The 12,586-nt window shown below is 48.2% G+C and overlaps 1 protein-coding gene across 1 annotated transcript in view; it reads left to right on the top strand.

Moving 5' to 3' along the window:
- LOC119512169 (IQ domain-containing protein E-like) overlaps positions 1 to 12,182 on the top strand; it is a 30,379-nt gene extending 18,197 nt beyond the window's left edge. Inside the window, exons 5-13 of the mRNA XM_037806653.1 lie at positions 6,313 to 6,426; positions 7,031 to 7,098; positions 8,312 to 8,387; positions 8,634 to 8,697; positions 8,757 to 8,881; positions 9,087 to 9,139; positions 10,009 to 10,113; positions 11,518 to 11,608; positions 12,115 to 12,182. Of these exons, the coding sequence (XP_037662581.1) occupies positions 6,313 to 6,426; positions 7,031 to 7,098; positions 8,312 to 8,387; positions 8,634 to 8,697; positions 8,757 to 8,881; positions 9,087 to 9,139; positions 10,009 to 10,113; positions 11,518 to 11,608; positions 12,115 to 12,123 (705 nt within the window). The 3' untranslated portion in view covers positions 12,124 to 12,182. The remainder of the gene's footprint in view (positions 1 to 6,312; positions 6,427 to 7,030; positions 7,099 to 8,311; positions 8,388 to 8,633; positions 8,698 to 8,756; positions 8,882 to 9,086; positions 9,140 to 10,008; positions 10,114 to 11,517; positions 11,609 to 12,114) is intronic.
- Positions 12,183 to 12,586: the final 404 nt, after the last annotated feature.

Here is a 12,586-nt window from a genome sequence, read left to right as displayed (position 1 = left end):
CTTCTCTCTTTTTGATTTTGTCATTCTAGCTAGGGGCTTGTCAATCTTGTTGATCTTCTCAAAGAACCAACTTTTGGTGATATTTATCCTCTCTATTGTTTTTTTGTTCTCTATGTAATTTATTTCTGCTTTAATCCTTGTTATTTCTTTTCTTCTACTTGGTTTAGGATTGGTATGCTGTTCATTTTCTAGCTTCTTCAGTTGATCCATTGGTTCTTTGATTTTGGCTCTTTCTTCCTTTTTAATATATGCATTTAGTGCTATAAATTTCCCCCTCAGTACTGCTTTTGCTGCATCCCATAGGTTTTGGTATGTTGTGTTCTCATTTTCATTCGTCTCTATATATTTAGCAGTTTCTCTTGCTATTTCTTCTTTAACCCACTGATTGTTTAGGAGTGTGTTGTTTAACCTCCAGGTATTTGTGAATTTTCTAAGTCTCTGATGGTTATTGACTTCTAATTGTATTCCATTGTGGTCAGAGAATGTGCTTTGAATAATTTCAATCTTTTTAAATTTATTGAGGCTTGTTTTATGTCCCAGCATATGATCTATTCTGGAGAAAGTTCCGTGAGCACTAGAAAAGTATGTGTGTCCTGGTGATTTGGGATGTAATGTTCTGTATATGTCTGTTAAATCTAATTCATTTATCAGATTGTTTAGGTTTTCAATTTCCTTATTGGTCTTCTGTCTTGTTGATCTATCTATAGGAGACAGTGATGTGTTGAAGTCTCCCACAATTGTTGTGGAAACATCAATTGCTTCCTTTAGTTTTGCCAGTGTTTCTCTCGTGTATTTTGTGGCACCTTGATTGGGTGCATAGACATTTATGATTGTTATTTCTTCTTGTTGAATTGCCCCTTTTATTAGTATGTAGTGGCCTTCTTTGTCTCTCAAAACATCCCTGTATTTAAAGTCTATTTTATCTGAGATTAATATTGCTACACCTGCTTTCTTTTCGCTATAGCTTGCATGAAATATTTTTTTCCATCCTTTCTCTTTCAATTTCTTTGTGTCCCCGTGTCTAAGATGAGTCTCTTGTATGCAACATATTGATGGTTCATTTTTTTTTGATCCATTCTGAGAATCTATATCTTTTAATTGGGGAGTTTAGTCCATTTACATTCAACGTTATAACCGTGAAGGCATTTCTTGAATCAGCCATCTTATCCTTTGGTTTATGTTTGTCATATATATTTTTCCCCTCTCTCTATTAATATCCTTTATTGTACCCATACCGAATCTCTTTAGTACTGAACCTTTCTCCAAGTCTCTCTGTCCTTTCTTTGTTTCTCTGTCTATAGGGCTCCCTTTAGTATCTCCAGTAGGGCAGGTCTCTTGTTAGCAAATTCTCTCAGCATTTGTTTGTCTGTGAAAAATTTAAGCTCTCCCTCAAATTTGAAGGAGAGGTTTGCTGGATAAAGTATTCTTGATTGGAAATTTTTCTCACTCAGAATTTTAAATATATCATGCCACTGCCTTCTTGCCTCCATGGTGGCTGCTGAGTAGTCACTACTTAGTCTTATGCTGTTTCCTTTGTATGTGGTGAATTGCTTTTCTCTTGGTGCTTTCAGAACTTGCTCCTTCTCTTCTGTGTTTGACAGTGTGGTCAGAATATGTCTCGGAGTGGGTTTATTTGGATTTATTCTATTTGGAGTTCGCTGGGCATTTATGATTTGTGTATTTATGGTGTTTAGAAGATTTAGGAAGTTTTCCCCAACAATTTCTTTGAATACTCTTCCTAGACCTTTACCCTTTTCTTCCCCTTCTGGGACACCAATGACTCTTATATTCAGACGTTTTGTATTATCTATCATATCCCTGAGGTCTGTTTCGATTTTTTCAATTTTTTTCCCCATTCTTTCTTTTATGCTTTCATTTTCCATTCTGTCGTCTTCCAGGTCACTGATTCGTTGTTCAACTTCCTCTAGTCTTGTACTATGAGTGTCCAGAATCTTTTTAATTTGGTCAACAGTTTCTTTAATTTCCATAAGATCATCCATTTTTTTATTTAGTCTTGCAATGTCTTCTTTATGCTCTTCTAGGGTCTTCTTGATCTCCTTTGTATCCCGTACTATGGTCTCATTGTTCATCTTTAGTTCTTTGAGTAGCTGCTCTAGGTGCTGTGTCTCTTCTGACCTTTTGATTTGGGTGCTTGGGCTTGGGTTATCCATATCGTCTGGTTTTTTCATATGCTTTAGAATTTTCTGTTGTTTTTGGCCTCTTGGCATTTGCTGAACTTGATAGGGTTCTTTTAGGATTTGTAGACCAATTGAAGTCCTTATCTCTAATTTATCAGATCTACAGCTTCGTGGAGTACACTTTCTCTAACTAACCAGCAGGTGGCGTCCACAAGCCACCTGTTCTCCACAAGCCAGTTCTCCCCTGCTTTGCCTTTGTGGTGAGTGGGGGAATGAGTCTTGTGGGGTCCAATTGGTGTACCAAGCTTGCGTGTGTAGTTGGTGTTGCCTGCCCTGTATATGGGGCATGTTTCTGGGCAGTCAGGGAGGGGGGGTGGCTCTAACAATCAAATCTCCCTGGTGATCCTGGAGTTTTAAAGCTGCTGCAATAGTCTAATCCTTCAGTTCAATCCTGCCACAGTTTGTCTCTGCCACTGACCCACAAGTCCTTGGTATTGGCGTATGGCTCCTGAGAGTTGCGAGTGGGTCCCTCTTCCAGGCCGTGCACCCCCTGGTCCTCTGTTGAGGGATGACTGTGCTATGTCACAGGTGAGTGCCGTCCCCCCAGGGTGGTTCTGGGCTGCTGGGCTGTGTAGGGAGGCTCCCAGTCTGCTGAAATGATGGCTGAATGGGGCTTTGTTAATTCACACTGCTCCACCTTCCCAACTCTGGGACAACCAGCTGAGGGTGCAGGGAAGGCTAATGTCCACGCCCAGTTTTGTGGTGTGTGCCTGTTATTTGAAGCACTTCCGTCACACTGGGTTGTCTGGAGCAGCTCTGGGCTATGGGGCTGGCGATGGGCAGGAGTGTTTCCTGTCCACCAGGATGATGGCTGTGAGTGGACACCCCCCTTTTCTTGGAAAGTTGTGGTGTTCAGTGAGTTTTCTCAGCCACTGGATTATTGCCTTTTGTCTCAGAGCTCTCTTAGTTCTGCTCTTGTCTTGACCTGCCCAAATTGCAAGTCTTTGAGGCTTTCTGTATTGGGCTTCTTAGAGTAATTGTTTTAGAAAAAGAAAAAAAGATTTAAAAAAAGGGGGGGCCCTCCTCACAGATCTAATGGTTTATCGAAATGCTAAGAGACAAAGCAATTAGGGCCATTAAGGAAAGGTCCACAGGGCAGAGAGATCAGTTTTTCTTCGGGATTTGCATATGAGCCTCAGGGCCTGAGCTCTGCCCTTCCCCTTTCTATGTTCACCAGAACTCCAAAAATCCTCCGCTTTTATTTTGGAGTTTTTCGTGCTGTTTTTTTCTATGCCTGTCTCCTCTCTGCTGGGCTGGCTGCTCTCAGATTCTCTGGTGTCTGGTCTCCGTCTATCTATGGTTGGAGTTTGGATCAGTAGAATGAGTTTCCGATAAGGGCTGCCACTGCAGTTCTCCCTTCTCCTTCCCGGAGCTGACAGCCCCTCCTCCCACGGGACTGAGCCTGGCAGGGAGGGGCGCGGGTTCCCTGGCCGCAAAAACTTACAGATTTCGCTGATCTCAGCAGTTCCACGTTTTCATGAGTGTTGTATGAAGTATGCACAAAGTCAGATTGCTCCGTGGTGTCCAGTCCACGCAGTTCCTGGCTTTCTACCTACTTTCCTGGAGGAGTAACTAAAACATACAGCTCACCAGTCCGCCATCTTGCCCCGCCTCTCTCCCATATGCTTTTATAGATGAGCTTTCCTTATTCCCTCTCGCCCTTCCTTGTTCGAGGCTCTTTCTCCCTCCCTCCCTTCTCTCCATGGCGGTGCCTGGCGGTAGATAGTGCATTTGGTGGGCCGGCTGGCACCGAGTGTTTTCCGTAAGTGGGTGGCCCCTGGGCAGGGGTCTGTGCCATCCTGACCTTGATCACCCGTCTGTGCTCAAGGGCTCCTGCGCGGTCTCTTGTCTCCCCTCTCTCCCTGCTCTGGCCTGCCTCAACTTCCCCTCAGAGAGCTCTCGCCCCTTAATCTTAAGGGTTGCTGAGGGACAGGGGTCTGCCTTTTGTGGCTCCTTCCTGCTTGTCGGGGTGTACATTTGGTCCTTCTTCACATCTTCTGTTTCTTTGCTGAGATTTGTGTGTCCATAACTGTCATTGAAGCATTTTTATGATAGCCACTTTTAATCCCTGTCAGATTATTTTAACATCTGTGTCATCTTGATTTGGGCATCTGTTAATTGTCTTTTCTAAATCCAGTTGAGATTTTTCTGGTTCTTGGTGTGACAAGTGACTTCGATTGAAACCTGGACATGTTGGGTGGTTTGTTGTGAGACTCTGCGTCTTAGATAACCCTGTTTGAGCAGGCCTCCTGCGGCACTACTCTGCTGGGAAGAGGGGGCACCCCTCATACTGCCAGCTGGGGGTGGAAGTCCAGGCCCCCCACTCAGCCTGCGTTGGCACCCATGTGGGAGGGGCTCCTCGTTGCTGCTGGGGGGTGGGAGTCCAGGCTCCTCTTTAGGCCATCACTGATGGACCTCGGGGGCGGTGAGAGGCCTGGCTCCCCACCAGGCCTGCGACACTGCCTCGGTGAGCTGGTAGCTGGGCTCCCACTCTGCCTTTGCTGCTGGGGGTCAGGGAGAGCAGTGATCATCCAAAAGTTTTCTGCTTTGCCAGGCTGCCCCTGCCCTGCTCCTTTGATGAGGAAGAACAGACCTCTTAGGGCTCTTGTTATCGGTGCCCGTTGGTATTTCCGGGCTGTTGACTTCTCCTGCACCCAGTCCAGGGTCTGTGAGACAAGGGAGAGAACGAGGGAACTCACTGCCCTGGAGCCCCGCAGGTCCCGAGGTCCCAGCAGGTGCCTCTCCTCTCCTCAGAGTCTTCTTATGTTTGTTTTATAGTCACTGTTTATAGTTTTCAGCTGTTGTAAGCAAGAGGCCTAGGGAAAAGTAATTCTCCAACTTTGTGGAGGCAGGAGTCCTCTCCCTATTTGTTAGATTTCTTGTCTTTCTCATGGCTACGAGTTAATGAATTTTCTCACCAAACACGTACCGAGTGCTGACTGTGTCACGCCCTCCAGTGGTGCCAGCCGTCTTGCCAGCCCTGGGGCATGTGGCTGGTGCTGCCCTTGGTGGGATGTGTGCTTGGAATCATCTTGGCAGGGTGGTGGCTGGTTTTGCTCAGATGATCGATCTCTTTCTGATTAAAGAGCAGGCAGTTTGCAAGCTAGCCGGCTTTACTTTACTTGCCCACCCCATGCAGGCTGGCGCTGGAGCTGGCCCTGACTGGCGTCCGCTGTCCCCATAGACTTTGACCCAGACCAGGCTTTGGGAGCCCTGCCTTGACCACAAGCCTCCCAAGATTTTGGATTTCAGAAAACAGTCAGAAGATTTTCCAAGTGAGGGCATTAAAAACAAAAATTGAAAATAGCCTGCATCACCATTTCAGAAAAGTCCAAAATAATAGGAAGGATATAATTTCAAGGTTCAGGGTATTGTTTAAATTAAATAAACTTAAGTGTTGTGAAAAAATTGATGACAGTCTTTCTCAATATACACAGATTGGTGAAAAATTCATCCATGGATAAGCATTTGGGAGCCACTCTTCCTACAACTGAGTCTTAGTTGAGGAATAAGAATTTAAAACAGGTGTTAGCCATTGCTGAGTTGTAATGCTAGGTGGTGACAAAACTAGGCCTCCTCACGGGGACAGGGGAAGAGAATATTTGACACTGGCACCCTCCAGCACTGATGGCTACAGTGTGAGTCTGTTGGTTTCTCCAGGGTAATGCCACTGGCATTTGGGCAGTAGCTTGCTTAGTCATCGGGGATTGCCTGGTGTATCCTGGGGCTTTTTTGTGTCCCTGGCCCCACCCACAGAATGCCAATCATGCCCTTCATACCTTGTGACAGCTACACCCCTCCTCCACACCCCTGATTTAAAAGTTGCTTCCAAACACAGCATTTCACCTGGCTGTTTTTGTTTACGGTATGCGTGTAGGCACGGCTGGGTGTGTGTGCATGACTGTGTGCATGGCTGTGTGTGTGCATGTGTGCACGGTCGTATGTATGTGTGTGCATGGCTGTGTGCACATGCATGGCTGTGTGCACATGCATGGCTGTGTGTGCACGGCCTTGTGCATGTGTGCATGGTCATGTGTGTGTGTGCATGGCTGTGTGCGTGTGTTCACTGCTGTGTGTGTGTGCATGGCTGTGTGCATGTCCTTTCTCTCTTCAGTCATTACACATGCAGAGAGGCGACGTGGATCTGATGAGAACAAAGCTTCGACGCCTAGAAGAAGAAAACAGCAGGAAGGATCGGCAGATAGAACAGCTTTTGGATCCAAGCCGAGTGAGTTCATAGTCCTTGGGTGGTGGTGCCCCCGACCATGGGTGTGGACAGCCGGGGGCTTCCACCCCTCAGACTAACCAGGAGAGACTGAGCCGCTGTTGTCTTTGTTTCTCAATCTACTTATCACAGGGCCTGGATTTTGTTCGGACTCTGGCACGAGCCCTAGGAGCAGATTGCCCCGGGGTGGGCCGGGGTCGTGGTCCATGCCTTGCCTGGTGATTGTGGCAGCACCTTTAGAGGAACTGGTGAGGCGTCCTGCACTTGCTCCCGGCTGGGCAGTGCGTTGAGGGAGGAGATCCCGCCCCTTTCCAGGGCACCGGTCACCGTGTCCAGGCACCAGGGAGCACCCTCCCTCCCTCCTCTGTCCCCCAGCACCACACACCGGGTGCTTCTGCCACATCGGCACCGTGCAGGGCACTTGGGGTGCCTCTGCTGTCTAATGGAGAAGGAAAGCCACTGAATGGGGAGGGATGGCCATGCGTGGGGGTGCTCCCGTGGGGGCCACGCAGAGGGGCCCCTCACCTCGCTAGCTCTCCGGGCGGAGGGGCGGGGGCTGTGGCCTGTGGCCCCTGTCCAACCCGAGCTGCTGGGGTTCTGGCGGCAGGTGGTTAACGGGCTGAAACAGAGGATTCTCAAGTTGGAGCAGCAGTGCAAGGAGGACAGCACTATCAAGTACGGAGCCGGACGGGCAGGCGGGTTCTGGGCTAGACTCTGCCCCCTTGGGCCCGCTGGGCTGGCACTCACCTCCTCTCGCTCATTCTTGCTCCTCTCGCTCTTGCTCACTCTTGCTCACTCTCGCTCCTCTCACTTTTGCTCACTTGTGCTCCTTTCCCTCACTCTCTCTCACTCTGGCTCACTCTTGCCCCCCTCGCTCACTGTCACGTCTCTGATTTCTGTTTCTCAGACTGCAGCGTTAGGCCCCCTCCAGCCTGTCGTCTGTCCCTGGTGCCAGACTCGTCTTCACGCTGGTAGAATGAACTTAGATGTTAGCTGCCACTTTTAATGGTTTCTCTGCCTTCCCTTCAGATTTCACTAAGGAACAGTGTTTTCCTTTAACCCTTTCTGCTTCTTCTAATATTTAAAAAATTCTTTTTCCCGTTAGTCTTCCGCAGATCACTTCTTGTTTGCAGTCTTAGATTTTTAGGTCTTGGTGTTAATGAGCCCTTAGCTTAGACTCTCTCCTTGATGTACTTGCTTTGTGCTGTTTTTGGTGCAGCCGCACATATTTCTCCTTTACCTGTCTTGTGCAAAGGGATGGTCTCTCCTGGCTATATTTAAGTTTTTTAAAGAAAATTGAGGTTCTTTTTATTGCCTCGTGTCTCCTCTTTACACAACAGCTTCCTCCCTTTCATTTGTTTCTTGCTAAAATTTGTCAATATAAAATAAATTCTATTTATTTGCTGATTTCTTCTGTTTCAGAATCCTGAACTCTGTAAGTTTACTTTCATCTCTCTGTTAAGTGTTGAGAACGAGGTGAATTATACTATGGTACTTAGAGAAAAGTAGATTTCCTCCCTTTATAAAACTAGTCCTTTGTTCCCACCTGTCCCCACAGTCGGTCTGTCCTCTCTAAACCCTAAGGACTCTTTTAAAGACGGCGCCTTATTCAGATCCACGTATTTTCAGTCTGTCCACCCCAGCGTACGGAGTGGCCCATCCAGTCCAGAGGGAGCACTCTTGGGAGTGATCCGCTCTCCTCTCAGTCTTGAAATGAGTCTTTTATTCAAGGTCACGAGCCCATTTCAGGGCAGACGCGGGTTCTTTCTTGCCCAAGCCAGTTCTCCTGCGAAGCCATTGCTTCCCTGAGTGTTTGGGGAGACACTTCCTCGGGCTCTGCCCTCCGGGAGTCCGGCATTGCCAGCTAACTTTGAACTTGGGGCTTCAGCAAACTGCAGACTGACATGAAGACCACTGACCTGGAGGAGATGCGGGTTGCCATGGAGACCCACTACGAGGGGGACGCGCTCCTCCCGGGCGGGGGCGGCGGGGCGTGCACGCGTGGGGCGGGGGCGCTGGTCGCCGGGTGGGTCCCCCGGGCCGCACTGCTGGGACCCCGCACTCCGGCTCACCCCGCTCGAGAGGGCGCAGCAGCAGCTCGGCTCTGGCTTCCCGAGACAGGGCCCATCGGGAACCAGGACGGGTTTTCAGGGGAGAGTCTTCTTCATGCCCATATGTATTTTTAACGCATCTTCATTTGACATTTACAGATTCATCACCTCCAGAACCTCTTGGCAAGTTCTGACCCAACCGGAAAGAAGTACACCTGCCTCTGTGGGCACCACGTCCCCCTGTTGTCTCCGGGTCACTTAACGCCTCTTAAAGTGGCCCAGTCACCACACGGGACCGCACCAGCTGCCCCTGGCTGACCCCGATGGGTCGCGGGAACGTGTTTCCGCCCCAGGTGCCCCCTGAGGTGCCCTCGTGGTCACTGCTGTTGACAGCTGACACGGGCTCAGTGCCGCAGGCATCAGTCCCAGGGCAGCGTCCAGCTTAGAGTTAGAAGCTGCTTGCCAAGGCAGTCTTCCTTAGGACGGAGCCATCCCATGCCAAGCACAAGTTTGTTTTGCCACTTGCAGTTCCCAAAGTCTCTCAGGAGAGACCCAAGGGTTTGCCCAGAGATCCCTCCCGCCTGCTGAGGCGATGCGGTTTCCCGCTTTCAGCACGCTGTGGGACGGGTGAGCCCTCCTCCCGGCTCTGGTCGTGCCACTGGCCTGTGCGGCAAACCCTGCCACTGTGCAGCCAGCGTGGCCTCACCTTTTTTCCTCTCTCTCTGGTGGTTTAAAAACGGGAATTGGCAAGATTTTTCCATAAAGGGCCAGATGGTTGATCCTTTAGACTTGGTGAGACAGAGACAAAATCAAAGAGATTATGGAGAATAACAAGGGAGAAAACAAATTTCCACAAATTTGGTAGTGCTTAAGGTTAAAACGTAACAGCACGATGATCGCTGCTAAACTCCAGGGCTGGGTCCTGTGTAATGGCGGGGGGTGGGGGGTGGCGATCCCCCAAGACCCTGCAAGGTGAAGTCAGCAGGAGAACTGAGATCCAGGCACGGGTCTGATTCCACAGCTAAGTTCCTAACCCTGGGCTGTCCGTACCTGTGGCAGGAAACCCATCTGTTTTCCTGTCACGTACTATCCTCGGGGGTCTCAGCTCAAGGGACCCTGCCCCTTGGCCCGATTCTTGGACCTGCATCCCCCCTTCAGCACCCCGTCTCAGATGGCAAGTGGGTGTTGATTGTGGGGCTGTTGGATGGAACCCTCTTCCACCATTGGACTGTGAGGCCATGAGATCAGGGAGCACATCCAGCTGCTCACCATCGCCTCCCCAGCCTCCGACCTTCCCCAGCACATAGTAGGTGCTCAGTAAAGGTCTGCATGGATGAGAGGCTGGCAGACCAAGTCTGTTCTGGGTTCTGGGTCGTCATCATTACCTGCTGCATTTGTCCTGCCCATTGGTAGGAAGTCAGGAGGTTGCACTGATTTCTTTTTCCTGAAACACCCTCCTACTCTGTGGTTGTCAGTCTAAGTGTGACCCTTTGTTTTAATGAACACTGAAATGTCTTTGGTTCTGTGCTTTCAGCTTGGAAGTGAAGCAGCTACTGCAGACAAAGGCTAACTTGGAGAAGGAGCTACAAAATGTAAAGGAGAGTGAGAAGGAGAGAAGAGAAAGAGAAGAGGCTTTGAGGTAAATAAACTGAAAGGTTAGAGTTTTTCAAGAGAATACACAAAATTCCAAAGTCTTCCTGCTTCCAGATGCTACCCCTTTGCCCCTCTGTTCTCTACATAGCTTCAAAAGGGATTTTTTTGAAACTCCAGCCTGATTAGGTCACTCCTCTTCCTAAAAGCTTTTAGTGGCTTTCTGTTTCCTTTGGAATAAAAATTCACTCTGGGGCAAGCCATGATTAGGCTGGTGTTTGCCCCTTTGCCACTGTGGGGGATTCTTCTGCATGCATAACTGGGGTGAACCCAGTTATGTCCACCATTTGCAATTTTTGAATGCACCTGATTCAATACTTTGGTGCTTTATCGGTCACGACTCAGCTCAGGGGCCATTACCTCCTCAGGAAGGACGCATCCCACCAGCCTCCAGGATATCATTATTCGCAATAGCCCCAAAGTGGAAACAACCCAAACGTCCATCGCGGGTAGGACAGTACTCAGCCATAAACAGGGCTAAAGTGCTGGTGCGTGCTGCAACACAGATGAACTTTGGAAATATTACAGTCAGCAAAAGAAGCCAGACACACCAGCCCACATACCGTCTATTCCATTTATATGAAATGTTGAGAACAGGCAGATTGTTAGGGATGGAGTGCATGTTAGTGGTTGCCAAGGGGCTGGGTGAGGGGACACTGGGGTGTGACTGCTTGATGGGCACAGGGATTCCTTTTGGAGTGGCAAAAATATTTTGGAACCAGATAGTGGTGATGGTTGCAAAACACTGAACATACTAAAAAGTACCGAGTTGTGTATTTCAAAATGATGAATTTTGTTACTTGAATTTTATCTCAAAATTTTTGCAAAACGGTAGTGTAGAAATCTGAACAGAAGTATTGAGTACTGCTTAAAATTCGCAAGACGCATACTACTGGAAGAAGAACAAATATTTCAGAGGAAATACGATGAATTTTGTCTGAAGGCTAGAAGTAAAGTAAATCAGAAAGGGCAGGTGTATGGAGAGGAGCCATTCCTGCTTTCCTTTAGCATCTGTAGTAAGGACATAAGTTGTTTTTCTTTTTATGCACAGCGCCTGCTAAAGAACCCAAGGTCCCTACTGGTTTCCCCACCATGTTTTCTTGTGTTCTTCTCCGTGCAGGGAAAGGGGCCGGGCCTTGAGTCCCTCAGACCTGCCCTTTCGGAGCTCCTAGTCCTGCGGGGCGGGCAGACAGTGGAAAGCAGCTTTCTGCAGTAGGGCTCCCCAGAAGCACCCCGGGGTGCAGCCAGGGTCCTGGCCAGCTTGCTCGGGTTGAGGCAGCTTCCTGCCGGTTCAGACAAGCACCACCTCGCCCCTCACGCGGACGTCAGCCAGCAGGTGCAGACGTTTCCAGCCTGGTGAGTAAGGGATTTGTCTTTCCCCTTCCCACTCTAGAGAGGAAATTCAGACGCTTACCAGGAAGTTTCAAGAACTGGAAGAAATGAAGAAAGAAGAGAACGAGGGTCCCATGGAAATAAGTCATGAGGTATTTGTGTAGCTTTTTTTTTCCAGTCTCCTGTTTAGGCCCGCCGTGACTTTGAGCTGATGGTTCTAACTGTTTTCATACCCCAAGTTTTTCCCAGTTACAATGTTGATATCCAACTTCCTTTTTTTTTAAAATCATATTTTTTATTGTGGAATATAATATATATACATAGAAGTGATAACTTCAAGTTCAATTTAACAAGTAGAGAGCAAATTTCAAAGAATGTTATGGGTTACAGTTCCAAGTCTCATTTATTTCCTTACTGTGAAATATATATGCCAAAAGGTGGTAACTTTCAAAGTATGATTTAACAAGTACTTACATAAGAAATTTCCAAAACTGTTATGGGTTACAGTGCCATAGTTGCAGTTATTTCCTTACTGTGAAATATAACATACATACACAAATGTGATAACTTTCAAATTACAATTTAACAAGCAGCTATAGAGCAAATTTCAAAGAATGCTATAGGTTACAGTTCCACCATTTCAGTTTTCTCCTTCTAGCTATTCTAGTACCCACGTACCTAAGAAAAAGAAAACTGGATCATATTGCCACTGGCCACGCACTGACCGATCCTCACCTCACTTCAGTGGAGCAAGTCTGAAAGTTTCAAACTTGGATTGGGGGATCAAGACAAGTACCTGCCTCAGGTGGGAGATGGGATTGTCAAGGCTCTGTGCAGGAGTCTCAGCGAGGCCTGGCCAGGGGCGCTGCCCGGAGAGGCCTGCACACGCCAGCTGCGCCACTCCGGTGCGTTCCATGCCCTCTGGGTCCTGGGCCGCCCAGCCAGGCACACGCCCCTGGTGCGAGTGTCTAACAGTTTCTCAAATCTCCTTCTCCACGAGGGCTTTCCTGACAGCCTGCGTCTCCAGAGTTTGCATTTTGTGATGTGAGAAAAATCATCCAATTTTCTATGTGTTTTGGGGGCAAGGGGGGGTTGTATTTTTTCTGTTTAATTAAGAGCTATCTTTATAG

Source organism: Choloepus didactylus, chromosome 17, assembly GCF_015220235.1.
Source record: "Choloepus didactylus isolate mChoDid1 chromosome 17, mChoDid1.pri, whole genome shotgun sequence".
Taxonomy (NCBI): Eukaryota; Metazoa; Chordata; class Mammalia; order Pilosa; family Megalonychidae; genus Choloepus; species Choloepus didactylus.
The sequence above is the reverse complement of the archived record's forward strand: the minus strand, read 5'-3'. Positions and strand labels throughout refer to the sequence as shown.